The sequence below is a fragment of the Centropristis striata genome, chromosome 2, assembly GCF_030273125.1.
Source record: "Centropristis striata isolate RG_2023a ecotype Rhode Island chromosome 2, C.striata_1.0, whole genome shotgun sequence".
NCBI classification, from domain to species: Eukaryota; Metazoa; Chordata; class Actinopteri; order Perciformes; family Serranidae; genus Centropristis; species Centropristis striata.
In genome coordinates, this window is record NC_081518.1 from 26,686,301 (window position 1) to 26,713,610 (window position 27,310).

General features: G+C 37.9%; 3 protein-coding genes and 1 non-coding gene across 4 annotated transcripts in view; 1 reads left to right on the forward strand and 3 right to left on the reverse strand.

Annotated features, from left to right (window-relative positions):
• Positions 1-4,304, forward strand: part of LOC131984412 (paired amphipathic helix protein Sin3a-like) — a 24,416-nt gene extending 20,112 nt beyond the window's left edge. The window contains exons 20-21 of the mRNA XM_059349244.1: positions 160-367; positions 2,249-4,304. Coding sequence (XP_059205227.1) covers positions 160-367; positions 2,249-2,467 — 427 coding nt within the window. The 3' untranslated portion in view covers positions 2,468-4,304. The remainder of the gene's footprint in view (positions 1-159; positions 368-2,248) is intronic.
• On the reverse strand, positions 4,294-14,332 carry LOC131984423 (cellular retinoic acid-binding protein 1). The gene is made up of 4 exons (XM_059349247.1): positions 14,248-14,332; positions 11,973-12,151; positions 10,876-10,989; positions 4,294-4,695 (listed from the first exon to the last, which is right to left on the reverse strand). The coding sequence occupies exons 1-4, from the start codon at positions 14,315-14,317 to the stop codon at positions 4,645-4,647; spliced, it is 414 nt and encodes a 137-aa protein (XP_059205230.1). The 5' UTR covers positions 14,318-14,332; the 3' UTR covers positions 4,294-4,644.
• Positions 14,333-19,041: 4,709 nt separating this feature from the next.
• Positions 19,042-19,228, reverse strand: LOC131960987 (U2 spliceosomal RNA). The gene has a single exon (XR_009389810.1). It is a non-coding gene; the product is annotated as a U2 spliceosomal RNA (small nuclear RNA).
• An 845-nt stretch (positions 19,229-20,073) lies between these two features.
• LOC131989757 (solute carrier family 25 member 44-like) lies at positions 20,074-27,126 on the reverse strand. The gene is made up of 4 exons (XM_059355080.1): positions 26,932-27,126; positions 24,991-25,659; positions 24,692-24,819; positions 20,074-23,673 (listed from the first exon to the last, which is right to left on the reverse strand). The coding sequence occupies exons 2-4, from the start codon at positions 25,616-25,618 to the stop codon at positions 23,482-23,484; spliced, it is 948 nt and encodes a 315-aa protein (XP_059211063.1). The 5' UTR covers positions 25,619-25,659; positions 26,932-27,126; the 3' UTR covers positions 20,074-23,481.
• Between the last annotated feature and the right edge of the window lie 184 nt (positions 27,127-27,310).

Genomic DNA, 27,310 nt, shown 5'->3' on the forward strand with positions numbered 1-27,310 from the left:
TTAACATGCTCAAGTTAATAAAGCCATTTTACACATTTTAGAAATTTGTGCGAACTTTCCCTGTAAACGTGATGCACCCTTTTCTTCTATGTGTGGAGTAATCAGAAGAATTTATCCGGGATCGGTTAGTTTTATTCACGCATGTCGATTTGTTTTCAGGAATTTGAGACGAATCAGGAAGTGCCAGAGAGGGTGGGAGCAGCTGCAGCAGGAGAGAATGAACAAAGTCCCCTCGGATAAGTCGCAGGACGGCGGTAGCGAACTGAAGATGGAGTGCATGTTCAAGCTCAACTCCTACAAGATGGTCTATGTCTGCAAGTCAGAAGACTATATGTACAGACACACAGCGCTCACACGGGCTCATCAGGTAAGCACAGAAAAAAAAATAACTCACTAAGATTTTGTCTGCTACTAATAATCCTTAGCTGAGGCTCTCCTGCTGCAGCTCTCTCCTCTCTATCCTAAATCCCTCCCACGGGCACAGGCATATGCACACGCTTCATTCAGTAACCTGTATGAGAACTAGTGATTAATTTCACTCATCCCGATGCTGCTGTATCGCCGATAATTACTGTCTGGTTTTCTGTCCAGACTTGTGGCCTTTAAAGCCCTTTGACATGACGTGATTAGGAGCTCTGACTCCCTTCATAAACATGAACTTGAATTAGCTGCAGCTGTGAACCTTTGGCTAATAGTTTAGCGGAAGAATAACCTTTTACTGTTTTCTCTCCATCTCTGAAACCTTTCACTGATACTGAAGCTTTTATCACATCTCATGTCAGACTCTCTTTAAGTCCATTTTACTTTTTTACCTTGTTTTTGTTGCTTTGTAGTGTAGGCAGTTGTTGCCAATGCTGGAAGAGCAACTTTTTCTGCAGAAGTTTCCACCATTGAATCAGGATTTTGCCATCTGAAGGGACATGCATTGTGATTGCGACAAAGTCTGAAAACTCCACCTGCTTGTACAAAATTGGCTATAAATAAATATAACCTTCATCACAAAAAGCAGTCTAAAACAAATGCAACATGCCATCATTTGCTGATCTTTTTTTGACATACATTCAATTGAAAACCGTAAAAAAAACCCAGTATATTTAATATTCAAACCGAAAAAAAAAAAATGTAATTTCAATTTTATTTATACAGGCCAGAATCACATATTGCATATTTACCTCAATGGGCTTTAAAGTCACACTATCTGGCCTTTGACCATCGCAGCAGACAAGGAAGAACTCCTCAAAAAAAACAAAAACTTTTAACTGGGGGAAAAATGAAGAAACCTGACGTGCAGTAGATGTGCAGAATAGATCAATAGAGCAGAATAGAGTGTGAGAGGGGAGAGGGAGGGAGAGACTGAGAAGAACACTTACCTTACATTTAAGTCTGTGACTATTGAAGGTAGATGTGGTGCTGGTAGATAAAGTCAAATGACAGTGGTAATAATAGAAGTAATAGAAGTAACAGGACTAACGGTAATAGCCATAGCAGCAGTAAAATAAAATGACAGCAGAAGTGTCTGTTACACTCTTATTTTTGCGATTTTAAGCATTTTTCAATATGGTGAGTATTGCGATACAATATATTGCGTTTTAACTGTTTAATTGCATTTTATGTCCACAAAATTTAGTTTGATCAAGAATTGTTTTGTCAAATAAGAGACAATATTCAGTCTATTCATCTCACTTCAGTCTTCTGTTTCTCCTCAAACCCACAGACTGACCAAGAAATTATTCAGTCAAACTGAACTGAACTTATATCAAACATGTATGAACGACAACAACTGCAGCATTTTCTCAAGCTTCCTCAACTTTAAGCTTTACTGCTCTGAATTTTTTTTAATGTTACATAACAAAAGCCTAACTTTGCAGTGTTATTTCGACAACTTTCTGACACGATATCCTGATGATGCCTATAGATTCCGTAGATATTCTAGTTTAATATGATACCAGTATCTCCAGTATATTCCTAAAAGTGCTCCCCCGCTATGGTCTCCGGGGGGGGGGAAAAACGGCGAAAATACTGACAGAAAGTCTGAACGCTAAATATCAATACTTGTCGTCCATGAATCTATATAATATTACCACACAAAATATGGCCATTCTATGCTGCATCGATTTTTTTCCCCCCAATAATGTGTAAGCTGCACGTGATGCCATGAGCCTGAACACCTCCCCATGTCATCATAGATGCTGCTTCTTTTGGCTCTGTTAACAACCTGGTAACACCTTCTGCCTGATGTGTCTTTCAGTCCCAGGAGCGGGTCAACACACGCCTGCACAGACGCTTCCACACCTGGCTGGACGGCTGGGCCAAACAGCACGTGACCAGCGACATGGCTGTGGACAACCGCAAGTGGCTGATGGGAGAAAGACGAGAAGGCCTGCTGCCCTGCACCACCACCTGCAACCCCGAGGTGCTCCATTATATCAACGTGAACAAGTACCGGGTGAAGTACAGAACACTGTAGTCTCTTTTTACCGAAAGATGAACTGTGGCAGTTGCTGTCTTCACACACACACACAGTAGCTTCATGCAGATTTTTTATGACCTGCTGTTACTGGATTCAGTTGCCAAAACTTTTTTTGCAAATGTGTCCGAAGTGATTCAGGAACTTTGTCCAAACTTTTCAAGCTTACACTGCGAATTCTGCGACGAATGTGAAATAGCAGGTCGCTTTTTAAAAAAATATAACCAGCCTGTCTCAAAAAACCTATTATTATTATTATGTTAAATGCAGATTTTTACATGAGAGGAAACACTCCTTACTGCTTCTTCATAACTGGTTGAGCATTTCATAACTAAATTAAACAATAAAATGGGTTTTTTTGCGTACCACAATGTCATTTTACAGGAAATAAAACCAAACCTCAGCTTTTATTTTCAACAAGAACTTCAGATTAATCACACATTTTAACAGGCTTCCGGCTGTAAACGTGTAAAGCCTGTGAATGTTTCCTTCTTGGTGATAAAGGTGCAATAATGCACCATATATAAATATAAATATATAAATATATATATTCAACAACAAATCTCTGGCGACTGCTGGGTACAATGCCAGCCGTGTGTATCGAGCTCAATAATTTATGACCGCCCAAACACTTTGTGTAAATATCTTGTTTATATCTAGATTTTTTTTTTTATCAGAGGACATTGATGTGTAGCGTACTTTAACACACACATAGTATCCGTCGTTAGCTAGAGGTTGCAGAGACAAATGCAAAATTTTAACTGTTTTTTACCAAAGGATGTTAATTAGAGACCTTTTTTTCCGTTCGTGGTCCGTTGAACGTGTCGTCCCTAAAGTCTTTGTTCGGTAGAGAAAAAAATACCAATTTTATACGTGTTTCCCCCTTTCTGCGCATTTCTACCTTCAGTCTTTGGCATCACTCGTGGTTTTAAGATGATTGAATGTAGCTGAGCAGCGATCTTTTCTGAAAGTGCAGTATATGTCCGTTTTTCAAACAGTACTTTCTCGTATTTAAAACTTTACCAAATGGTTAGAATCTGCACGGCAGGTTCAGTGGTCTCGCGATGTGTCACTTATTAAATCTGTACATGAGTTGTGTTTATTTTTTACACTGACTGATGTATAGTCGTCTATACGTGAATGTCAGACATGTGACTTGTGTACAGTTTAAGGATCAAGAAACCAAGCAAGCAATAATAATTCCTTTTGACGCAGTTTATAAAAGCTATCAGTTTGTATTTCTCCGCTGAAATACAAATGTGAATGTTGTTTTCCCTTTAAAAGAGGGATGTAAACTAAGGATTTTTATTGCCTTTTCTCGTATGCAGTTTGTTTAATAAAACTGGAACTGGCCCTGTAGATATTGTAGTAAATGTTCAATGGAAATGAGAAGATATCCATCACATTAGAATGCTGTAAAATGTGTTTCAAACAAGCAACAGGCTTTTCTTTACATTAACTTTAGGGGAAAAAAGATCAATATCATCTTTCACTTGTGGATCAAAATGTGAAGCAAACGCACCAAAAGTTCAGTTTGGAGGCAAAAAAATTAAATAAAAAGAGGCACTGCCTGACTCATCCTCCGTTTAATAAGGCAATGATCAGAAACATAACCAGCTACAGACAATCTTGGAACAGTTTATTACTTGGGTTTTTATTTTTATATTTACTGTGTTTCATATGGAATACCAGAGGAAGTCCCGGGGAGATGATTGTACATAAAGGCATCGTTTGTACCTCGTTTTAATGTGTCTCTTCTCTTGACTTTTATGATGTTGTACATGAGTGTTAGTATGGTGTTTGGCATTAAACTATCCCTTAAATAGACAGAAACTCACTTGACCACTTTCTTTTTTTCTGCTCTTGTGTTTGTCTGATTTCACCACTTACAAGAAAAAAAGAAGACCAGGATCTTCAGCATGCAGACTACTTCTGCTGCTTCTTTCTACTTTCTAAGCATACAATTCAACAATAAAACAAAAAGACATCATAATTTGATTGTTTTAATTTCCAATGTTAGAAAAATTATATACAAGAAGAGGGGGTGGAAGCAGAACTATCCATCTGAAATTGTGATTTCCATGAAGATGCAAAACGTTGAATGTCAAAAAAGATAATTTGAGATTTTGATTTTGAAGATTATTTGTTGGGAGGAAATTTGAACTGGTGGACTTCTGCTACGCTCGTACGTAGATCCTTGTGCACACCACGTCATCGGCTCCAAATGTCTGAAATGAGATTTCGAGGGGAGAGAAAAAAGAAATCTGGTTATTACTTCATCAGCACACTTCACTGAAGGTTTTCTTATTACTCATCATACTTGTTTTCTAACTTTGAGGACACACACGCAGCTCACATGAGACCGCTCTGAGCTTCAATAAAAGTCCATCAGACTCAAAATACATCTTTCATCTTTTCTCCAGTACGTCATGTTTTATTCAGCCGTCTGTCCTGCCTTCCCGGTGGACTCTGAGATTGTTTCCACGTTACTTTACAGTCAAATCTGTCATATGACTCTCAGGTTAAACAGTTGTCTAACACTGACTTTAAAGACTTTTTACTGAAGTACAAGTAGAAGGTACTGTAGGATAAAATTACTAAATTCAGAAGTCCTGTATTCAAAATGTTAAGAACTGAAACTAACGATTATTTTCTTAATTAATTGTTTGTTGTAAAATTTAAGAAAGTGGTGGAAAATATAAATCCCAGTTTCTCTGAGTCCAAGTTGATGTCTTTCAATGTCTTTAATTTGTTTCCTCAGTCCAATATTAATAGATATGTTATGTGATATTTATATATAATATGAATTAAAAAAAGATCATTTTTGCACAAAAACTTAATGACGATTCATCAATTATCAAAAAAGTTGGAAATTATTGTTCTTTTCTTTAATTGATAATAATAATAATACTTTTCACAACACTCAAATATGCTTTACATAACAGAAAGTAAATAGAAAATAATAATAAATAAATACAAAAATAATAATAATAATTGTTGCAGCTCTACTGATTAGCAAATGTAATTAAAGTATCAAAAGTCAAAGTAGTACGTTTCCCGAATGGCTCCTTTTACATGTTTTATATATACTGTATTATTATTATTATTATTATAGAATATTATATTGTGTTTTTATCACTCAAGTTTTTAATGTCGTAGTTCTTCAATGTGGAGCAAATTTTTGGTATTTTCTATACTACTGGGTAGATTAGTAACCATTATTATATTATATGTTATATATATTACATTATTACTGTAACCACCATAATATTACCATCATCTTTAAAACTGTTTTCTTTCTTTAATGGACAAAGCCTTCTCAATCAGACAAAACCTGTTTATTCTCATAATGTTTGTAAAAAGTGCTGTTGAAGTCATTTTCCCTCTGCATGTTATTTTAATGTTATAATTCAGTCCAATGAAGTTTTAACACGTCAGGTTTTATTTTATTGTAATCCCTTAATCACTTCTAGTACCATATTAAAATCCTCATATTCTCTGCCACTGTTACATTTCCACCACTAATTACCTAAACACCGGCTAATATCGTGAACTTAATGTGACACAGCTGCCTACGTAGAAAGAAACAGATGTGACAAAAACTGATATGAGACTGGAGAAGAATCATTGAACGCCCCGGGTTAGGGGGTGCAAGTGTCCGAGCCCCAAGATTTATTGGAGTCCCAGGGGCGTAGCATTATGGCCAACTGCAGCGCCACACATCATCATTATCTCAGGCCATGCAGCGTGGCGGGACGGGGAGGTGGGGGGCGGCGTCGTGAAAAATGAAGCGGAGGCCAGTCCATCTGGCACGTGGCGCAATGCCGAGGGAGACATTAACGGGAGGTAACACCAGGGTCCATTGGCATTTCTCAACAGCATGATCAATGAGACCAATTAAAGCCCACAGGAGGACACACACACACACACACACAGATCTGGACCCCCGACGCCATCACAGCCTCATCTGGCTACAGTCCCATCATAAAGTAGCCAATGCAGGACTAAATTAATCTCTAAAGAAATCAATATCCATTGGCTTAAAATGTAAAGGAAGTATATAAGGCTCCTCACATGGACAAGTAAGAGTAATTTTTCATTCTCAAGCGTTCATCCTCTTCTTTTCACTGCAGACTCTCCAAATGGTCTTTTAAGTCCACCCCTCTTAGCTCACAGTGCAGTGAGCCACCACATGCTGTCTTCATTAAGCCTGACATCCATCCATCCATCTCATCCCGGGAGGCTAATATTCTCATCTGCTGCCCAGAGCTTTTATTCAACTTTTATGTGCATTTTATTCTGTTTATACCAAGGGATCGACTGCATTTCTCTGAGAACAGAAACAAGAGGGAACTCTTCAGCGAACTCTTGTTTTAGTTCCCTTTATGAGCAGAATACTAAACCACACACAGACAGGAGTAAACAGAGGAGGGTTTGTCCCATGTTGATGAAGCTATAGGTGGTCTCATGTTCCTCACATATTCTACAGTTTTAACTGGGAAAGTTCAGTGTAGAAGAGACTTTATGTTCAAAATCTTCCCATAACTGTGGCTCAGTTGGTAGAGCGTTCGCCCAGTGATCGGATGGCTGGTGGTTCGATCCCTGACCATGGCAGCCTACATGTCGAAGTATCCATTAGCAAGATACTGAACCCCAAATTGCTTGATTCACACACCGATGAACGCAGCATCGTTCTTCTGAAAGGTGAAGCCAATGCAGAAGTACGTTAACCCTTGATGGAAACACCAAAATTCGATGAGAGAAAGCCTGTTTAGCCTCTTTCCATGGAGTTTTAGGAGGTCTGTGGAGACCAAATCAGCCTTTTTGGGTCTGATGGCATTTAAAATGTATGATGTTGTAAGGATGAGGAGTTTAGTGAGAAGTGCATGGTCTCCTTAGTGAGGAATGATGGATGAAAAGTACATACCGGTATATAGTAATGTTTGAGTGCAGAAGGTGTAGGGCAACTGACACAAGTCGTGTTTCCATCAGTTAATATATATGTCGATTTTAAATTTTCGCATGAGAAAAGCTTGATGGAAACACCTTAATTCGATAAAACTTTTGAAAATGTGCATATAAGGTTTTACGGTGGATTGAGGTGGTTTTTGTATTTTACGAAAAATAGTTAATACACTATTGCGCACATTACACTGCCATCTTCTGACCGAAGTCCGTTATTGCAACTTTGTTTATTTGATCTAAACCAGTTAAAGGAAACGTCTCTAATTCGCATTTTCTTTCAAAGTTGCTTCAACTTTCATTGACTCAAGGCTTGTGAGAAAATGACCAAACTTCTCCCTTGATTTATTACCTCAGTAAACATTTTCTAAATGGGTTTCTGGTCTTAATCGCTAGTTTTAAGTCTTCTTAAATACAGCATGATGTTCATTTTTTGTAAATTATGGTCTCGTATACTAAGATTGAAGGCTGAAATGCCAAACTGGCCGCATTCTTCAGACTTTTTATGGGAACTCGGAAAAAATATCAATTTGGCTCTGTAGACACACACTCGTTAAACTTCATAAAAAGTAACTGCAATTATACACAGACTGTTGTTTGGAGCAGTGCCGTGCATCTCTTTATAAAATACTGTTTTTGACTGTACTATTTTATCCCAAATGTGTTTACAATAGACTTTATATGAGCTGTTGTTCTATTTGAAATAAATCAACAGAATATAATTAAAACTTTGAAACTAGTATTTATTAGGTGGATTATGTAGATCTGCTGATGTCAGCCTCCAGCTCTTTGGTAAAATATTTCACTGCTCTTCCATTCAAATCATACAATCTAAAAAAAACATTAATTGAGGTTTAATAAGAGGGAGGTATGTTTAAGTTACAGAGCAGGGGGAAATATATCTGACCTCTCCCTCACTGGTATGACATAAAAACTCATGATCTGTTCTTTGAAAGGTTTTTTTCCTCCAATGATTCAACCCCACATGCCGATCAGATTACAGCCTATCACTCCAACATGGACTGACAGGACGTCCACACCCTTATCTTGAATAAAAACAGATTTGGGCCCGTCTGAAAACCTGCGTTCAGTCCAAATTACAGCCGCTGTCAAATGTTCCTGATTGGCCGTCTGCAGAGGTGAGTCACAGTCAGTAAAGATCTCCATCACGGCCAAACTGGACTCTGCTTTGTTGTCCATCTGGCCAATAAATCCAAACAGGCCCAGATGTTTACAGGAAAAAAAAACACTGCTCTGTCTTTGTGGTCTTGAATTGCCAGAAACTGCAGGCTGAAGTGTTTCTGATAGATGCAAGATCACAACGTGCTGTCTAACAACAAACGTATGGCTATGAAATGTTAATTTATTCCTTTGAAATTGAGATTAAGTTTCCCTCTGGAGCGTCTAGATATGTGCTGCTGCAAACTGCAACAAATAAATCACTCACTTTCCGCCCTTTTTTCTTTTTTATTAATGTGCATCCTGCAGCCAACAGAGAAATCAGATCAACATGAAATGACTAAGAGAAACAAAACTCCCCTCCCGACTCTAATATCAGAAAATCTCTTTTTAAATCTATGGATGTCTTTCTTTTTTCTTGACTTGAACAAATAATGAAAACCACAATACATCATGATAATATGTTTTTTCACAGATGCAGGCATGTTTGTCCACACCCCTTATTTGGCAGAAAAAGGAAATGCAAGAAATGAATGTCTATTAAATTGTCTCTAAATGGCCACAGGAGCTCAGAACATTTCCAAGGAACTACGTAGGATTTTTTGGAAAAAATATTGACCAGATCGTTTTCACATCTGGTGTCGCCACCCAGTTATGGCCTCGCTTGACCATCTGTCTGGTTTTGGTTTCAGCTTCTGCTGATATGTCTTCCATCACTGGGGAATAAACTTAATTAGCATTCTCCCAAAGAGTTGGATGATTGATACCACTGGTCAAGGATTCAAGGAAGTTTATTGTCATTAGTGGAACATGTTGGGGCATGAAGGGGAACGAAATGTTCTCAGGTCCAAAGATAAAAAGAATACAATAGAACACTGGAATAAATAGAGGCTGTATATCCTGGTTGGTTAATATGTGCAAAAAGGTGTAAAAACTAGGCCTAAAACAAATTATTATTGCCATTCTCTATTATGGACTCGTGCAATATCCAAATCACAGGAGATGGGGCTGGGCACTATATCAGTATTACGAGTTATACGGATTTATTATAGAAAGAGATAAGTAGTTGAGACAATACCGCCATACCGATATAGAATATCTCTTGATGTTGCCTTAATTTATGACCAACTATAGTTCCTAAGAAAAAACAATGGTACTGTAATTTGGAGGTATTTCGGATTGCAGTTCAAGAGCATCTGAATCTGATGAAATTGAAAGGTTTTGAATTTGATAAAGTCTTTAAATAAAACGGGTTGATGATGATTTCTTGAGTGTTGAGTTAAAACTTAACACTTTGCACATTATTATCATTATTTTGTTTAAAATACCAATATATATTGTATATCGCCATTCTGCCTAAAAATACCAGGATATAAGTTATGGTCCATATCGCCCAGCCCTAACAGGAGGCGTAATATTTATTAAAGGAAAATGTGTCAAAATACCTTCTGAACTAAGTTTTGAGGTGCTGCAGAGATGTCCTGGCTGACTAAAGAAAACATCTCTTTAATTCTTTTAAATATAATTTATAATGAAAATGAGAATAATGATGCATAAAACATAGTGATTGATTGCAATTTTTTTTCTAAATCATGCTGCCCTATTGTCAATTAGTCTTTTCATTATTTTCTTGATTAACCAATTAGTCGAGTTGAGCCGTACGATGCAGTGGAAAAGCAGCATAAGATGTGCAAATATCTTGGTTTTGTTACTTTTTAAACAGAGGCAGACAAACTCTTTCCACCTGTATAAAGTACCTATGCTAAGCTAACTCTCCACTGGCTGTAGTTTCATATTTACCATACAGATTTGCGTGATCGACCTTCTCTAATTGCCCAAAAAAGAGCATAAAGTTTTAAAGTTTTATTCCCTCAAGGATAGGCTACATCACAACTGTGTTTTTGACATAAAATGAGGACTGTCCCTTTAAATGATCCCTTGTTTTCTTATTGGCAAAGAGTCGAAACAGAAAATGGCTCATGTGTTTAAAGACAGCGACCTCCAACTTTGACACCTCATTCCACTTTTCAAACATCTGTTCATGAATCTGCAGAGATTTTAGATGAAACTGGGAGTCATTGTGTGGATCCTTCTTCAGGGATCAGACGAGAACATTTGGGAGTCGCAATTTTGTGTCTAGATAGATAAACATCCTGGAGAGACATGTGTGAACCTATAAATGCTTTGTACAGTTGATTCAGTGAGTCTACAGCTGCATGCAGCACCTTCTCTCTTAATTTCAAAGTTAAATTTAAACAACTACTCACCAGTATGAGTTCGTCCCCATTGAGCTCTCGGGTCCAGAAGGTCTTGGGGCCGCTCCCGCTCACTAGAGTCTGTTTGCAGTAAATCTTGTTCTCTGTTTCCCAGGTGGCCAAACTCTGTGGAAAAGCAGCATTTTAAAGAGTTTTCCTGTATTTATTTGCTTAGTTTCACCTGACAAACGCGTCAGCTGTAAAGCAAAGTGATCGATTAGACGACGACGACCGGGTGTTTATCTCTTCGTTAACATCAGTCTTTAGTGGAGTCTGGTGCTTGTATTTGCCCAAAAATTTACAGTTTTTAGATTTTTTGTGTCCATATTTACTACTTCCTTGACAATGGTTTCCCGTAATTTCGGTAAAATATGAGACTTAAAGGAACACTCAACAAATTTCCACATGAAGTTCAGTTCAAGAATTACTGCACCGCCTGTTGTGTAGTTATTTTGCTCTGGAGGAACATTTAGCAAAGTCTGAGAAAATCACCCTGATGACCCTCTTCTCATGCAAAATGAGGACCAAATCAATTTGTGGTGTAGATCTTTTTTTTTTTAAGGGTCCATCCATGGACTGTTGTTTTCTTCCATGATGTCCTCGGTAGTTTTCAAAACTAGCAGCATGGATTCTGCTCGAGACTTCTGTCACTCTTGATTTAAAGTTGTTGCAAGTAACGCAAAAGACACTTTGAAATCTGATTTGAGATTCAGACCAAGATCTTTTTAAACCACCTCCAAATGTAGTCTGGATCTAATTAGCTAAAAGCGCATTTCATGTGTTTTTTTGCTGTCCAAACTTTCTAGAATTAATCTGGATCTGCCCTAGATCAGATTGGGGCTGGCAAACAAGGCCTAAAAGTCAGAATATCTCATCCTCTAAAGCAAGTCTCCCAACTTAATGAAAGTTTAGTTCATTAATCCAGGTATGCATGATGGACAGTTTGACAGTCCAAACATCCAGACTTGATTTTTAAATTGAAGCTAATGCTAAAAGTCTCATCATTCCTCTCTAAACTAAGTTTTTACTTATTGACATATCCCGAAACAGTTGATGAATTCATAGAAACCAATAGTTCTGATTCTATTATCACAGTTTAATTATTTTACCTTACACTTTCTGCCATCCACCGTCTCCTCATTAAACTCCTCTCCAATGAGGAAGGTGATCTCCGTGGTGCGGACCGTGGTGGAAGTCTTGATGTAGAAGTGCTCGCCATTCTGCCGAATCTCCACGTGGGGCTTGGAAGCAGCCGCCACCGCCACTTTCCTCAGCATTGGGTTCACACCTGAAAACATGTGCAAAGCCATTTGTGAACCTACAATATCAATATTATTGGGGTAGCTCAGGGTAGTAAGGTTGTATGAGGAACTTATCCAGTCAGTGTATTTCAACAGTAGACGGCGTTCAGCACACACCTAGTTTGGAGAAGCAGGCAGGAGTACTGGAGAGGTGGCTAATTATTGTACTGCTGTGGACAGGGGAGGCAGCAAAATGTAATTCAGCCAATTAAAAAAACTATCAGTTTATGTTTCTGCTATATTTAAGATATTTTTACTGCTTTACCTTGCTGTCAGGCATATCTTTCTGACAGGGAACTGAAGCCGTTATGCTCTCTTCAAAGTCACCAGACTCCACTGGCAAAAACAGTAATTTTACCTCACAGAACATACAGTCATGGAAATTATTTTTAGACCACCCTTGTTTTTGTCAATTTCTTGTTCATTTTAATGCCTGGTACAACTAGAGGTACAATTGTTTGGACAAATATAACGATAAAAAAAATAGCTTGTACAAGTTTAATTTAAGAGCTGCTATCTAGCCATTTTCTATGGTTTTCTTGATAATAACCATGGAAAATGTCTAAATATCAGCTTTTAAATTAAACTCTTCTGATCTATTTTTGTTGTTATCATTACATTTGTCTAACCAAATGTACCTTTTGTTGTACCAGGCATTAAATTGAACAACAAATTAGAGAAAACAAGGGTGGTCTAATAATTTTTTCCATGACTGTAGTTGCTGGTCTGTCGCTGCCTAATTCGGTTCGTGTGTTTGTGTTATTGTGTGACTTTTGTGCTTTAAATGTTAGTTTGGATTCAGAAAAGTCACACAAAACAACAAACTAATCGATTCAGGCATTGATAGACCAACTCATGTTCTGTGTGGTAAAATTACTGTTTTTGTCAATGGAGTCTGGTGGCTTTATAAGGGGCACAGATGGATATAACAGCTTCAGTTCCTTGTCGGAAAGGACTGTCTGACAGCTAGGTAATGCAGTGAAAATACTCTCAATATAGCGTAGACTTAACAGATAATGACTTTTTTTAAATTTGGCTAGAATAAACAGTAGTAATTGCTTATTTTTTGTAGGTAGTACACTGACTTTTGTACTTCATCCAACCGCACTTACGCAAAATCTGATACCCCTTTAATTAGGTCTGATTAATCTATTATTACATTTCATAGTAGTACTGACCTGGTGTATATAGACCACTTTGTTCCCACTTATTGCCACAATTTATAAGACCTGCTTCCTCCATTTTTTTATCATCTGACTTTGAGTTGTGTCACCTCACATTTTTTCTGTCTGCCTCTGGCGCCAAAAAGGTGGTAAGAAAAAAATTCTGAGTTCCTGTGTCAGACATGAAACTCAGTGTATGTACCAGATGAATGCATAAAGGTAGAATTATCTTTTTTTAAACAGTCAAAACAACTCACTTCTTAGTCGTCAGGAGAAGATTTTACAGTATAAAAAAGTTGATTTTTATATTAAAAAAAGGTCCTCAGGCAGAGATTGTTATCAGCAGATGTTGCAAATATGCGTGCAGTGACAAGGTGATGAGGGGGAGGAATGCTGCTTTGTTTAGCTCTCCTGTACATCATGATAGATTCTGTCCTCCAAATGAGTGGAAAAGCTATTAACCCTCTCTGCCACACAGTTACAGTGCAAACAATCAGACGAGAGAGTCTGTTTCCTCACAGTCCATCACTCAGTCGCAGCTACAGTGCACACGTTTATTGTCTCGTCCTCTAATTAAAACCAGTTGTATTCTACTTTGGAACAAGCGGGTTTGAACTTGCGACCGTAACTCCATGTGAACAATTATTAAAACTACCAAAATCTGTGCTTTTTTTTCTAACTGATGTTAAACACATTAGATGGTGTGATGCATTTTGTATTTTTTTAGATTTGAGATTTCAAAAATACTTTTCACCAGTTAATTGCATGCATTCTAAAATTAACCCGGTCTAATGTTTGAATTGCAGGCATGTTTGTCTGCAGATAATAGACCTCTTTCATGTTCAGTCACTGGATAATCAAAGAAAAAAACTCACTTAAATTCATTCAAACCTCTGTAGAAAATAGTAAATTATCCTCACCCAGCTCTTTGAGCAACTCCTCAAAATTGTCGCTGCTTTTCATTTTCCAGGTCCCTGCAAAATTCGGCATTTTTCCTGTGTGGTTTTGAATGTGTGTCAGCGGTCGTCTCCTGTTGTCTGTGTCCTCTGCTCCTTTTTCTTCAGGCTTTTCTCTGCCTCCTCCCTCCCTCTCTCCCTCTCTCTCTCCTCCCTGTGTGCAATGATCCCTCACAGCAGACCAAGCCCCCTCGCACACATTAAACACACACACACACACACACACACACACACGCTAATGGTTTATTCTCATTAGAGATTTACCTTAATGACTGTGCTATGAGTTATGATTCAGCTGGAATGTCTTTATGTGTCTTTTCAGCTGCAATATCCATATTTTATTATATATACTTTTTCTATTTATATAAATATTAGTGCTTTTTCACTCCTTTTACCACGATTCCCCCAAAAGTTGAGATGCTGTCATTGCATTCTGTTTTTATCTACATTTTTAATGGAATCAGAGTTGTAAAAGGAGGAATTTAGGCCTCATTTTAAAGGGTCAGTTCACCCTTTTCCTGACTTCTCTCTGGTTGTATCTAGTCTGGCGGAGAGTTTTGGTTTTGTTTGCCCTGTAGGTTTTCAGATATCTGTCTCGAGATTTTAGCCTCCACCCCAGTACTGCCTCTGGTGCTCATTAAAAAAATATAACCGTAACGTTTTATTCTACAAAGTGTTGGAGAAAATCCACAGACCTCGACTTTACAGTGTTTTATCCTTTGGTAGGAATTCTTCACACTGTTAACTGCATTTTCGTTTATTCAGGTCATTGGTATTTGACAACCTGGGAATGAGACTCAACAATCAGCTGTCTTTCTCCAGAATCACCCTTTCGGGGAACACTACAGATGTTTTAGTTGTTTTTCGATTGGTTTGTGCACTATAGACACAAAAAAGACAATAAACATACTGTAATTAACCCCTGTTAAGATGGAGAGGTAGAAATGTTTGCTTGCTTTTAGTTTTTATTTATACTAAAACTTTGGTGGATTGAGCCTTAAACCTATTCTTTCATTATGAGTCTTTTTTTATCACAGTACTACAAAACCTTCTTTAAGGATTGTTTAAGTCTATCTTAAAACAATACTCGCATGTTCTTATGTGCATTGAATAATTTTTTCTGTCGCTTTCTCCGTACCGGCCATGAGTCTATCCAAGTTCTTTATCCAAGTTCACAGTCCCCTTTTTATGTCTTAAAATCTAAAGTTAATATGAGTTTTCAGTAGTCTGAGCTAGACAATTCTAGCATGCATCTTCAAAAGTTACTGTTTTTTCAGGACAAAATTACCTGGAAAATATCCATTGTATTTGTACTCTAACTGCTGAAGCCTTATATTACATTAATATACATTTTTGCATGAAAAAAGTTGATTTTGTCTCAAATTTCTTACATTGGAATCACATCTGGAGGGGATTATTCATGGCCAGTGACCAAAAACTGTTTCAGGGTGTGAGTATAGTTTGAAAAATGTGTAGCTATTAAAGTATACAATATTTATATAATTGCACATAATTTCACTAAAATTAAAGACATTGATAATAAAAGCTGCTTTCTAAATTAGCTCTTTGTCCTTTTCTAATCTCCAGTTATTGGCTAAAGCTACAAAGAAGATTACACAACACTGTCTTTTCAATGCAATTCTCATGTCGATCCCACCTTTTACCACACACACACACACACACACTATTACATCCCATGAGAATGAGAGGCCCTTCCTCTCACCCCGGGCCAAGTCAGATTTGTTTCCTCTGCGACAGCTCCTCATCCATCTTTTTGACAAAGTGCCTTCCAGACACCGCCTGATAATTAATGTATAGAGCAGAGCAGGGAGCACTCAGTCATCCCGCCGTGAAATGTCAGCTTCACCAGGCCGCCTTGTTTGTTTCATTCATCAGTAGATTTGTCTGTCGTTTTATGTGCAAGAAGGGAAAGTGGAGGAAAAGTTTGAGGAATTTGTGACGAGCCTGGAGGGACAGTGTGGGATGTGGGAGCAGTTTCTGCTGCCATCTATCTCTAATTATTTCAAATAGGACTTTTAATCTATGTTAGTTACTTTTGGTATTTTTATGGCTTTGAAAGGTTTAATCTGTCTTTAAATGTGGCTTTAAAACAGCTGTGTTTCATGTGCATATGCAGTTATTTTTCCAGGAAGGTAAATCTTTAATTTTAATAATAAAAATAATAACTTTCTTTGAATACTTTCATACATAAAATGCAGCTCAAAGTGCTTCACATTATGACATTAAAAACCACTAGAGGCAACTTAAAGTGTTTAACAGTATCTCATTATAAACTAAACGATTAAGAAAAAAATATACAGATATAAGCATTATCTTGTGTATATTTATATTAGTTTTATGCACCAACATATTTGAAAGATTTAGTAAGTGTAATACATCACAATTAAATACAAAAAGTATATGTTGTATATGTATGTTGTTCACAAAAGACTGGATATTCTAGATTTTTTCTAATATCGTGGCGAGCACTAGAATCCTCAAAATTGCATTACGGGTCGAATATTTTATTTCACATTTTATTAGCTGAAAAATGTGGCCTCGTACTGAATGTTTCAGGACTGTTCTTACAGTCAAATCAGATAAAACTCAAGAAAATCACAGGCTGGATTTAAACCACTTTGCTTCAGTAAATCCTTTCATCTCATTACCTCACTAACATAATGAGATATGACCTTCAGTCTCAGTCACCTTCAGTGAGACATATGGACGCCCACAGATATCAGAAGATCAAAGAAAAAACACATTAACTTATTCGTTTTTTTCCTCCAAAAGCTTCTTTTTTGTTTTGTTTTTTTAAATAGTTTTTCAGAAGAAAAGCAGCATGTGTAAACCAGCAGCAGTGTGATTGTAATTATTTTCATTATACAATAAAACAATCAAAATAACCCAGTTTTAATTATATTTTAAGGCTTGCACACACAAAAAAAACCTGATTTGTAAAAATAATAAATGGACCATATTTTAAAATACACATCACAATATAAAGGCAAACTACACAGGAGACGGGGACGCTTGTTTTGAACGCTATCACTCAATTAAATGGGTGTCATCAGTGGTTATCATTCCCATATATTTGGGCTGTTGGAGGCCTCCTCCACCTTCTAACAGGTTGTTATCATCCCACACAATGGATGAAAACTAAGGCCACGTTTATACATAGCAGGGTATTTAGAGAAACAAATATTCCCCCCCCTCCGTTTTCAAAAATAACATTGTGCACACAACATTGTTTTCAAAAAAGTTGTCATTTACATCAACCCGCATAAATATGCCGTCGAGCGCCATTATAACTATGCCAAACCTATTATATGGGCGGCAGTGAAGGGAGAAGGATAAAGCCATACAAGCCAATCAGAATCCTCAGAATCAGCAACAACGAATAAAACAAGCGACTTCTTGTTCCTTTCAAAACAACTAGATAGAATGAGCGTGAGAAAACCCTGTTTCTCCCAGTTGACACGACAACACATAACCGGAGTTTTCCAAATGCTCCACTTTGCCCGGAGTTTTTAGAAATAATCGTTTTCTGTGATAAAAATTGAGTTTTCGTGTAAATGAGAGGCCAAACCGCATGGAAATATCTGCGTTTTCCCTTTGTGTAAACGGGGCCTAAATGGTTACATTAAGTTAAAAGGTCGACGTTTCGCTCGGTCATGGCTACAAGATTTCTCCAAGGTTTGGGCAAAAAAGTTCATGGTTAAGTGTTATAAAAGATAGTTTAGAATAAAGTCATATCAAAGCCAAAAGTATCTTCAAAGTTACTACAAGGACAATGTTAATACTGGGAGTGATATAGTGAATAATATTAGTAAAAACGTGATGTTACATGAGTTAATTGATGTTACTTCAAATAATATCGCTTATTTTTGGTAAACAGGGCAAAAACGGCGATCTCCTAGGTAAAAGTCCTGAGTTTGTTTGATCCCTCCCGCCAGCTCTTAGTGACTTGTCGTGCTTCATACTAATGTTCCTTACTTCCCCTTTCGCGTTCACACATTGGCTGTGTCCCAATGTCAAGGAAGGATGCTCAAACGGCTGGATTTGAAGGATGCCACGTCATCGACATCTGCCGAAGGACTGTCCCAATGTCGAGGATGCTCCGGAGGACAGAGTCCTTCTTCTGCCCAAATTCCAAGGATGCATGTGTGTATCCTCCGTGCGCTCCGACTACCCATAAAGCATTGCGCACACCGGCCTACCGGGAGATTTAAAAATGGCGAGCGTAGAAACAGCGACGCTGGCGGCGCAATATGCATTTAAATAAGTATTTACAGTTTACACTGAATGTTATCACATAACTTACAAAACGTGTGTTCAAAGTCAAGCAAAAACATAAACATAAACAAATGCCAGAATATTAAGCTAAAGATAATAAACGTCATATTGATACATTGCCGGTTAAGTTAATTAATGCCGTCTCAGTCGCTAAAGTTATTGTTTATTAATTTATATGTGTCCGATGATGATATACTATGTGCAACTATGTAATTCAGAAAGTTATACATTTCTTTATTGTGTTTACAGGGACCGAAAGTCCGCTATTATCCGTTATTGTTATTTATAAATAACTGTTATTGTACTGTACTGTAAAATAAAAAATAAAAAAAATCACAGAACATATTTCCATGATGAATTATGCTCCGCTGCATTCATGACACTAAGTAGCGGCCGAATTCAGCCAGGATCAGTTAAATATTCAGGTTTAATCCACTTTATGGTTTTTACTTACTACATCGTGGAGATTCAACCTTAAAGCATCTTCTTCCATTTTCACAAATGTGTGTCAGAGTACTGATGCCAGAGACACATTCATGTCGTGAACTGATTTTGAAATTGCGGCGCTGAATTTATTTATTTATTTTTTATTAAACTGATAAGAACAGATACTACACTTGATCTTAGCCAAAAGGCTGAGAGCGGCGCTGAATTTAAGCAGGACGTCCAATTACGCAATGACGCACAGCTGCACACTCCGAAGGCTGTCCCATTTGTGCGTTACACCAGTCAAAGGAAGGACTCTTGCCTTGCCTTCGGAGGACCCGACTCTGAAGGAAGGATCCTACCAAGGAAGGATCCTTGACATTGGGACACAGCTTTTGTCTCTTCGACGTCGTCCATAATTACTATGGCCACTATAGGGCGCCACCAACAGCACACACAGCCCATTCACTGAGCTGATAACAACCTGCTGAACCTACTAGAAGCTAGATGAGGTCCTGACTTGCTCATGGGAGGGAAAAACACTAATATGCACGCATTCAGCAGTCTGATAAAGGCTGAGTTGGCTGAAGTTATCGGGATGTGTGTATTTGTCAATGTAAATTTTGTGTATGCATGTTTGTTCGACAGATTTGGTCCACCATAGTGTAATTAAACACATCATTCGGCAGTCAAACTTGCACACGAAACACAACACAAAAATTTGCTTTGCATCTGGTATGACAGAAACATTATCCGAAGATACTGTAAATAGGCTCATAATTAACAATTTATATAATTAACAATTAATATAATTAACAATTTAACACATTGCTGTCCAGAAATGCCAACGATCCCGACCCAAACAGGTTAGTCGTCAAAGGAGAGAACATTTCTTTATTACATTTTTTTACTAAAACCAATTCAAGCATTCCTTCAAAAAAAGAAAAATTATGTTATGTGTAAGGTAAAAAAACAACATATCAGACAATTTTAACTTTTTTTTTTTACAGTTAACCTGCGGTATGTGATTAAATATCCTCTTGTAAAACAGTAAAAACACAAACTAACTTTTTGTGAAGCAGCTGTGATGTTTTATTAATCAAACAGATGAATGAAGAAACACTGAGACGACACGTGACGTGAAATGTTTCCACAACAGGATCACAAATCTCCGACAACATGATCACACTTTGAGTTACTGAGAGTTGTACAAAGAAAATTTAAATTCCAGACTTCGATCAGTCTCGGTACAGAAGTTTGTATTGGTTCTCTTCTCCAATGAGGTTTTTAGGCTTTATTAAATAATTCATTTAAAAGATGATTGTCCTGAAGAAGTGAGTCTAACTGCTCTTGCTGATGCCTGAGCAAATTTATATATAACTTTAGAAAATATTATAGGATGTAATGGCTTCATTTAAACCAACTCAGATTTAATGTGCCTTCAATCAAACTAAAGCAGCCTTAATCTTCTCATTTCTCTGTGATGAAAATACCCGCAGTGACAAGATTCAATATTATATGTATCTCACCTTTAAACCTAAGTTTATTTTATATTCACCTTTCCTAAAAAGCCATCTGAAAAAGTTACAAAAGCAACAAACTCAAACATATTGTGAAATTTTAAAGTTGTGACACTTCTGTGGTCATAATCCTCCAAAATTTGTGAATAAAATAAATTAGTTATGAAGCATTCATTTAAGACATGTTATTCACACAGTTTACAAGAAATATACAATCACATTTTGTGCTGAAAAGGATAAAACATTTATGTTATTGCACTCAAATGGTTATGGTCACAAGAGGGAAACTGCATTAGTTTTTCAGTCTTTCACAGGTTTTAACTAACTAATCATTTTCTGGAATACAGTTATTCTGTTGATTACGAAGCCTGAACGATTTGGGGAAATTATTTGTAGGCTGGGACATCCCTGCAGCACCACAAGACTTAATTTATTTGGTATTTTGCCTTTTACAAATATTGCACTTAATTTCAATAAAATTTGAATTTCCTGTTCAGCTCTATTAATTCACAGAACACATAATCAGTAATTTATGAACCAGCTTCATCGCTGCAATCTGCTCAACTGTGAGAAAAAAACAGCATCATAGTAAGTTACAGAAATGCTGATGAAAATATTGTACTTTATGTATTAGAGCCCAACAGATAGTGCAAAAAAAATTGGGGTGATTTAGAAATTGTATTCGCTATTTATTTTTATTTATTCTTTATTTAAGCACTGAACTTGCATTGATATTTATTTAGGTATTTCATTTATTTCTATTTATTCTTTATTTTCTCATTTCTAGGATTGGTTTACAATGTAATACACTGCATGTAGAATACTTTTATCAATTATTTATTACAGATATTGTTTAAAGTGAAACCTTCTGAACACCTTTTTTACAGTCATTTCGGAGCACAATCCATATAAAAAGGGTGTTTCATTCCAGCTTAAAAATTCACAATATTGTCAGCATGTCAGTCATCTGTGAATTTTTCTCCTATAAAATCTGTCCGACATCAGTCTGGCTCTAGGATATATACTGTTTTGCATGGAATTTGTCATTTATTTTGACCACGTGTAGTGTATAAGAAAGCTGTAAATTAAATATACAACACAGAAGCTGCCATGATGCACTCATCCTAAACGCTACTGTTATTTTTCTTCTTCTCACAATCAGCAAAACAAAAAGCAGATTATTTGTCTTGATCACACTATGAAGGCAAAAATTTAAGAAAAAAAAAGGCATAAAGGAACTACACATAGAAGCCAGTTGAGTGAGCGAAAGGAAACAAACACTCGGGAAAGATTTGTTTACTGCTGACGTCAAAGCGTCATCACAAGTTTATACGACCTTTCTCTGAACCCCGATCAAAACCAGTTTCCTTTAATGTGGGCCAGACGCTGCTTCGCTCTGGGACAGTAACCATCTGGATGTTATATCAGCAATCAATTCCACTTCTCTCCACTGCAAAGAGCCTTGAACATGATTGCAGAGCGTTTAAAATTAATCACATTAGGGTAGCATCAATGAGCCTCTTACACAAAAATTCCCAATAAACTACTGGGATAATCTTTCAGGCTTTTCTCTCCTCACAGATGCAGAACATTCAGGAACATTTCCATCTTGTGCCTTTTGACACACGCCATGGCAAAGCTGGAACAAGGAGTGTAAAAGGAGGAGAAGACACGGGGTCAGACGGCGACATATTCTTGGTTTACAACACATTTTAACTGCAGTTTAACTGGAGTGGCGATGTTGCAGAAGACTGGTTTCCACCCGGGGGCTCATGGGGTGAGCTCGGCCTGATGGAAACAAGGTGGTCTATGATTGTGCACCACCGGTGTTGGCAAGATTTTACTGTTGTACCTCAACACATCATTTGACCCTGTGTCTTCTCCTCCTTCTACACTCCTTGAGCTGGAATAGACGAGCCAAGGGAGAGTTGCAACACGCCATAAAACGTAAGAAAAAAGGTAGGGCAGGGCCGAATGTGCGTGTACATGACGGAAGATGTCTTATTATTTTTTAGGAACATGGCTGTTTTTTTGGGGCCCAAGGCTCTTGTTATATACAGGTGCATCTCAATAAATTAGAATATGATGGGAAAGTCCATTTCCAGTAGTTCAGGTCAAATAGCCCCAACCAAGTATTGAGTCATATAGGTGCACATACTTTTCAGAGGTCAACATTTCCATATTAAACATACTTCTTAAAAAAAATGTGATTAATTATAATTATTAAGACATGAAATGTTTCATTCTGTGTGTAATGGATCTATGTAATGTGTTATTTCCACTTTCTGAATTTAATTACTGACGTAAACTTTTCTATGATATTCTAATTTATTGAGATGCATCTGTATTTAATATTTACTAAGTTTGCAAGACAAAATGTGTTTCCTTTTTGATCTACTCGAGTCAGAAACGCGTAAAGATTCACAGATTCAGAGTCTTGTAAACTGGTTAACTTGCTCCGCGAAAAGAACCCCTTTACGTGTTTGTCTCTGCCTTCATTCACAACACAGCTGTACTGGCATTTTCCTGGAAATCTTCCTCGATCTCGAGGTGAGAAATTGGCAATACAGATTTCCCAGAATATTGATCCCTGCTCCAATTCACACATGACCTTTGTGCAGGAAATGTTCCTGAACATTTTAGGGACAGACTGCTAAGTGAGAGCAGCTTCTGTCTGCATCTTCCAGTGTTAAAACATTTTATTCATCAATCTCAATTGCACTAAAGAGATTCAACCCTGTTAAGCAGCGATATAAACTATGAACCTGTGTCTGGAGAGCATGTTGATGGCCACGTATTTAATCTAATATGTTGGTATGAACACATGATGGCCTGATTCCATTTTGTTCCCTGGGCTGTTACTTAAAACGAACCTTTCCTTCATCCAGCGGTCACAGGAAGTCTAATTTAGAGCTAAAATGGCACGTGGTCCAGATATTGTCCGTCCAGGTATCTTCTACCAATGTCTCGAGTCCACCATCTCAGGACGCAAACTCAGTTTTTTAAGCGTCTCGTAGCCGACCACCATGACGATGGCGGTGGGCGTGGATGAGATGATGCGTGCCGACAGTCCTTTGGTCAATCCCCAGCATCCCTCCTCTTTGATCAGCGTCTGGAACGTCTCGATGACTGAAGAGCGGCCTTCAACCTAAACAAAACACATATAAGGTACATGTTGTGTTACTATTTGGATCCACAAACTAGAATCACAACTGAGCTCATTACTGGAGGACATATATTATTTTGATTTATTCTGTTTTTAGTTTTTACATAATATTTAAATGAGTACCTACAGGTGCATCTAAATAAGTTAGAAAAAAGTGGAAATAACATATTATATAGATCCATTACACACAGAATGAAACATTTAATGTATTAATTTATTTAATTTCTTCTAATTATAATGATTATGGCTTACATTTAATGAAGACCTAAAATTCAGTGTCTTAAAATATTTGAATATTACAAAAGACCAATTTTAAAAAGTATGTTTAATATGGAAATGTTGGCCTCTGAAAAGTATGTCCATCTATATGACTCAATACTTGCTTGGGGATATTTGACCTGAACTACTGGAAATTGACTTTTCCATTATATTATAATGTATTGAGATGCACCTGTATTTATATATAGAGCTCAATATAGTATTGGAGATTACAACTGTCTTAAGTCACAAATAAATTTTGCGCAAATAGGCCTAAAAATATGTTTGAGTCTTCTAGTTGTTTGCAGAAAAAAAGTGAAAATAGTTAATCCCAAATCCTGAGCTTGGAAAAATTTTGTATTTTTGACCATGTCAATCATTACCATCTTGGGCTAATCTTGAACTAAATGTGATCTACATTGGAAGCTGAATTTGACTGCTCCTTGACTGTGGAGCGGCAATTCTCTCCACTCACTTCTCTCACATGCTCTGATGCAAAGTTTTTTTTTTTTTTTTTTAAATGTATTTTTTTGGGCTTTTTCATGCCTTTAATGGACAGGACAGCTGAAGAGAGACAGGAAGCAGGGGGCAGTGAGAGGGGAATGACACGCAGTAAATGGCCGTCCGATGCGGGACTCGAACCGGGGCCAGCTGCAGCGAGGACTGTAGCCTCTACACATGGGGCGCCTGCGTAACCCACTACGCTACCGACCACCCCTGATGCAAAGTGAATGAGGGTTACCTGCACTCTGGCTCTGACCACGTCCATAGGGTTTGTGACAGTGGAGGCAGTAGCAGCGGCGAGAGGTCCAGCCATGGCTTGTAGAACCAGATGAGGGCACTCACTGGGAGCCATCTTAGAGAGTTGCTCTGTAGAACATTACACATACAGATACTGGATTAACCACATGGCAAGGTGTGATGTATGAATGGATTGGAAACATAGACAAAGACAAGACATGGCAGAAGTTAAGATCTTTAAAGAAATAGTGCATGGTTTTCTTGTGCTTTATAGTTCAGACATAAGTTTCAGTTGCTTACCAGCATAAAAGTGATAGAAAGGCCACCACACAGCGCTGTTCGGGATGTAAGTGAGCAAAGACGCCACATATCCCCTGTAGAAGCCGCGGAAACCATCCGCAGCAAAAATCTGAGCCATAATGTTCCTGGTTTGGCCAAACACTTTTTTGGCCTTCCCCGTCTCTGTGTTATCGTTGAGTCGAAATCGTGTCAGGTGCTCCCCTTGACCCTGCATCATCAGCTGCTGAGAGACGACATCTATGGGGACGGTGATGCTCTGAGCCACCAGGGAGGCCGAGCCGCCCGCCACCAGCGACTTCACCGTATTGTCCTCAGAATACTGGGAGACGTACTTCCTCACCAGCTCATATGTGGTAATGTACGCCTGGCCTGAGATGAGCGTGAAGGTGTTGACCATGAAGCCGCGGTAAAGTCCTCGAACTCCCTCCGTCCGCAGGATCTTGAAGAAGGCATCAAAGGTGCCGCTGTAGAGGGATTTGCCCCTCTGCACCTGCAGCCGAGTGCGGATGAGTGTGGCCGGGTAGACGGTGGCCCGGATGGTCATCGTCATGAACACCCCAAAGGAGTAGAACTTCCTTTTGTCGAGGTCCTCCCACTCGATGATCTGGATGTTCCTTTTCTGCTGCATCCTGTCAGCTGTAGGTGCCCCCTCATCAGACTGATTCCTGCCTGACAGCATAAACAACAACAGCACGGTCAGTAAACCAGATTTTACTGAGAGTGGAAGTCCACTGTTGACCCTGGAAATTGTAATTTAACATACAAACTACAAACAAATAGCAGCTTGACATCTAAATGAAATGAAAGCAAACTTAACTCATGACAACACGAGATGCAGCTGAGACATAGAGCTGAAAAGACTAACTGATTAGTTGTCAACTATTAAATTATTAGCCAACTATTTTGATGACTGATAATAAAGGTAATCAATTTGAAAAAATGATCTTGATTCCAGCTTCTTGGATGTGAATATTTTTTTTGGTCTCATTACTCCTCTATGACAGTAAACTGAATATCTTTGGACAAAACAAGACTTTTGAGGGTGTTATATGGGATTTGGGAGACACTGATAACATTTTTCTAAACCAAACAACTAAATAATCGAGAAAGTTATCTATTGATTAATCTGCAATGAAAAATAATAGTTTGCACCCCTACTGAGTAGTACATTTTTATTTTTATTTTTTTATTAAAAGGCTATAGGAAAGGCTCTGACAAGATAAATATATTTTTCTTCTATCTCTACCTCAACATACCGCTCAAACCTATTGTCTACCAAGCAGTCTAGCTGCTCTCGCAGCTGCAGCAGAGCCTGACAGTGTCATATGAGGGAATATAGATTGAACTCAAATGGAAAATCTTGCTAATTAAAACCACGTGTTACTAATAACAGGTTATTCTGTAATTACTACCCCCTTAATAATGTTATTACCAAAGTAATAACAGCACTTGTTTGTAGCTTCTTTCCATCTAAACCTTGCAGTGTCAGGTTACTGGTGCTTCTTCTCCTTGAGCTGTAATATTGATCTCCAGTTATCTCTGAGATCAAAGGACATGCTACAAGCTAAAGCTAACTACGATATCTAATCGGCTATGGCAAAAACATTGAGGAACGTCAGTGTTGTGAACGTGGTTTTATAAATCTCGCATTTCTGGTCCCCCAGTAGCTGAAAACCAGGAACAGGTTACACCAGTTTGTTCTTGACCCCAGCAGTGGGAAGACCTGTTAAAGGACACCGTGTTCTCGGGCCAAATCAGAGCTACCTGAGTACAAGTGTGTTACCTGATAACACATTTTAAACCCCTTAAAAGTGAGTCAAAGAATCGCAGCAGCGTGTGTTTGATAAATCCTCATTTATAGGGCATGCTAGTGTGGTTTAGCTTTCTGAGCTAACCCTGAGTTATGTAGCGTTAGCATTGATATGATTAGCGAGCACTTACCTCTGCGGACAGATGTTTACTACACCTTTATCCCAGTGCCAGTCAGACTTTAAACATCATGCCATGAGCCGATTAAAATATGTAATTCAGAGTCTTGTCGTGCAGTTGCTTAAACGTTTTATAACGACGTAATACTTGGCTACCTCCTAGCTACTCAGCTAACTTCCTGTTCCCATTCAAACAGCATGCTACCGACTCAACCAATCACACAGCAGCACAGCTTCTTCTTCTTCTTTTATTTTTATTTTGGCAATCACAATGCGTTCAGTTCCATCACTGCCGTCCAGCAGGTCTGGAGGGGAAACACCACGACTGACTAAAACATATATATATATATATATATATATATATATATATATTTATATATATATACACACAC

Excerpts from the sequence above, each read along its gene's own strand:
- LOC131984423 (XM_059349247.1), bottom strand. The coding sequence starts at position 14,317 with ATGCCGAATTTTGCAGGGACCTGGAAAATGAAAAGCAGCGACAATTTT. Across the intron at positions 12,152-14,247 it reads GGAGTTGCTCAAAGAGCTGG|GTGTGAACCCAATGCTGAGG; the intron begins GTGAGGATAATT and ends ACATGTTTTCAG. Across the intron at positions 10,990-11,972 it reads TGGATGGCAGAAAGTGTAAG|AGTTTGGCCACCTGGGAAAC; the intron begins GTAAAATAATTA and ends GCTTTTCCACAG.
- LOC131989757 (XM_059355080.1), bottom strand. The coding sequence starts at position 25,618 with ATGCAGCAGAAAAGGAACATCCAGATCATCGAGTGGGAGGACCTCGAC. Across the intron at positions 24,820-24,990 it reads TTTCTATCACTTTTATGCTG|AGCAACTCTCTAAGATGGCT; the intron begins GTAAGCAACTGA and ends AATGTTCTACAG. Across the intron at positions 23,674-24,691 it reads TGGTCAGAGCCAGAGTGCAG|GTTGAAGGCCGCTCTTCAGT; the intron begins GTAACCCTCATT and ends TGTTTTGTTTAG.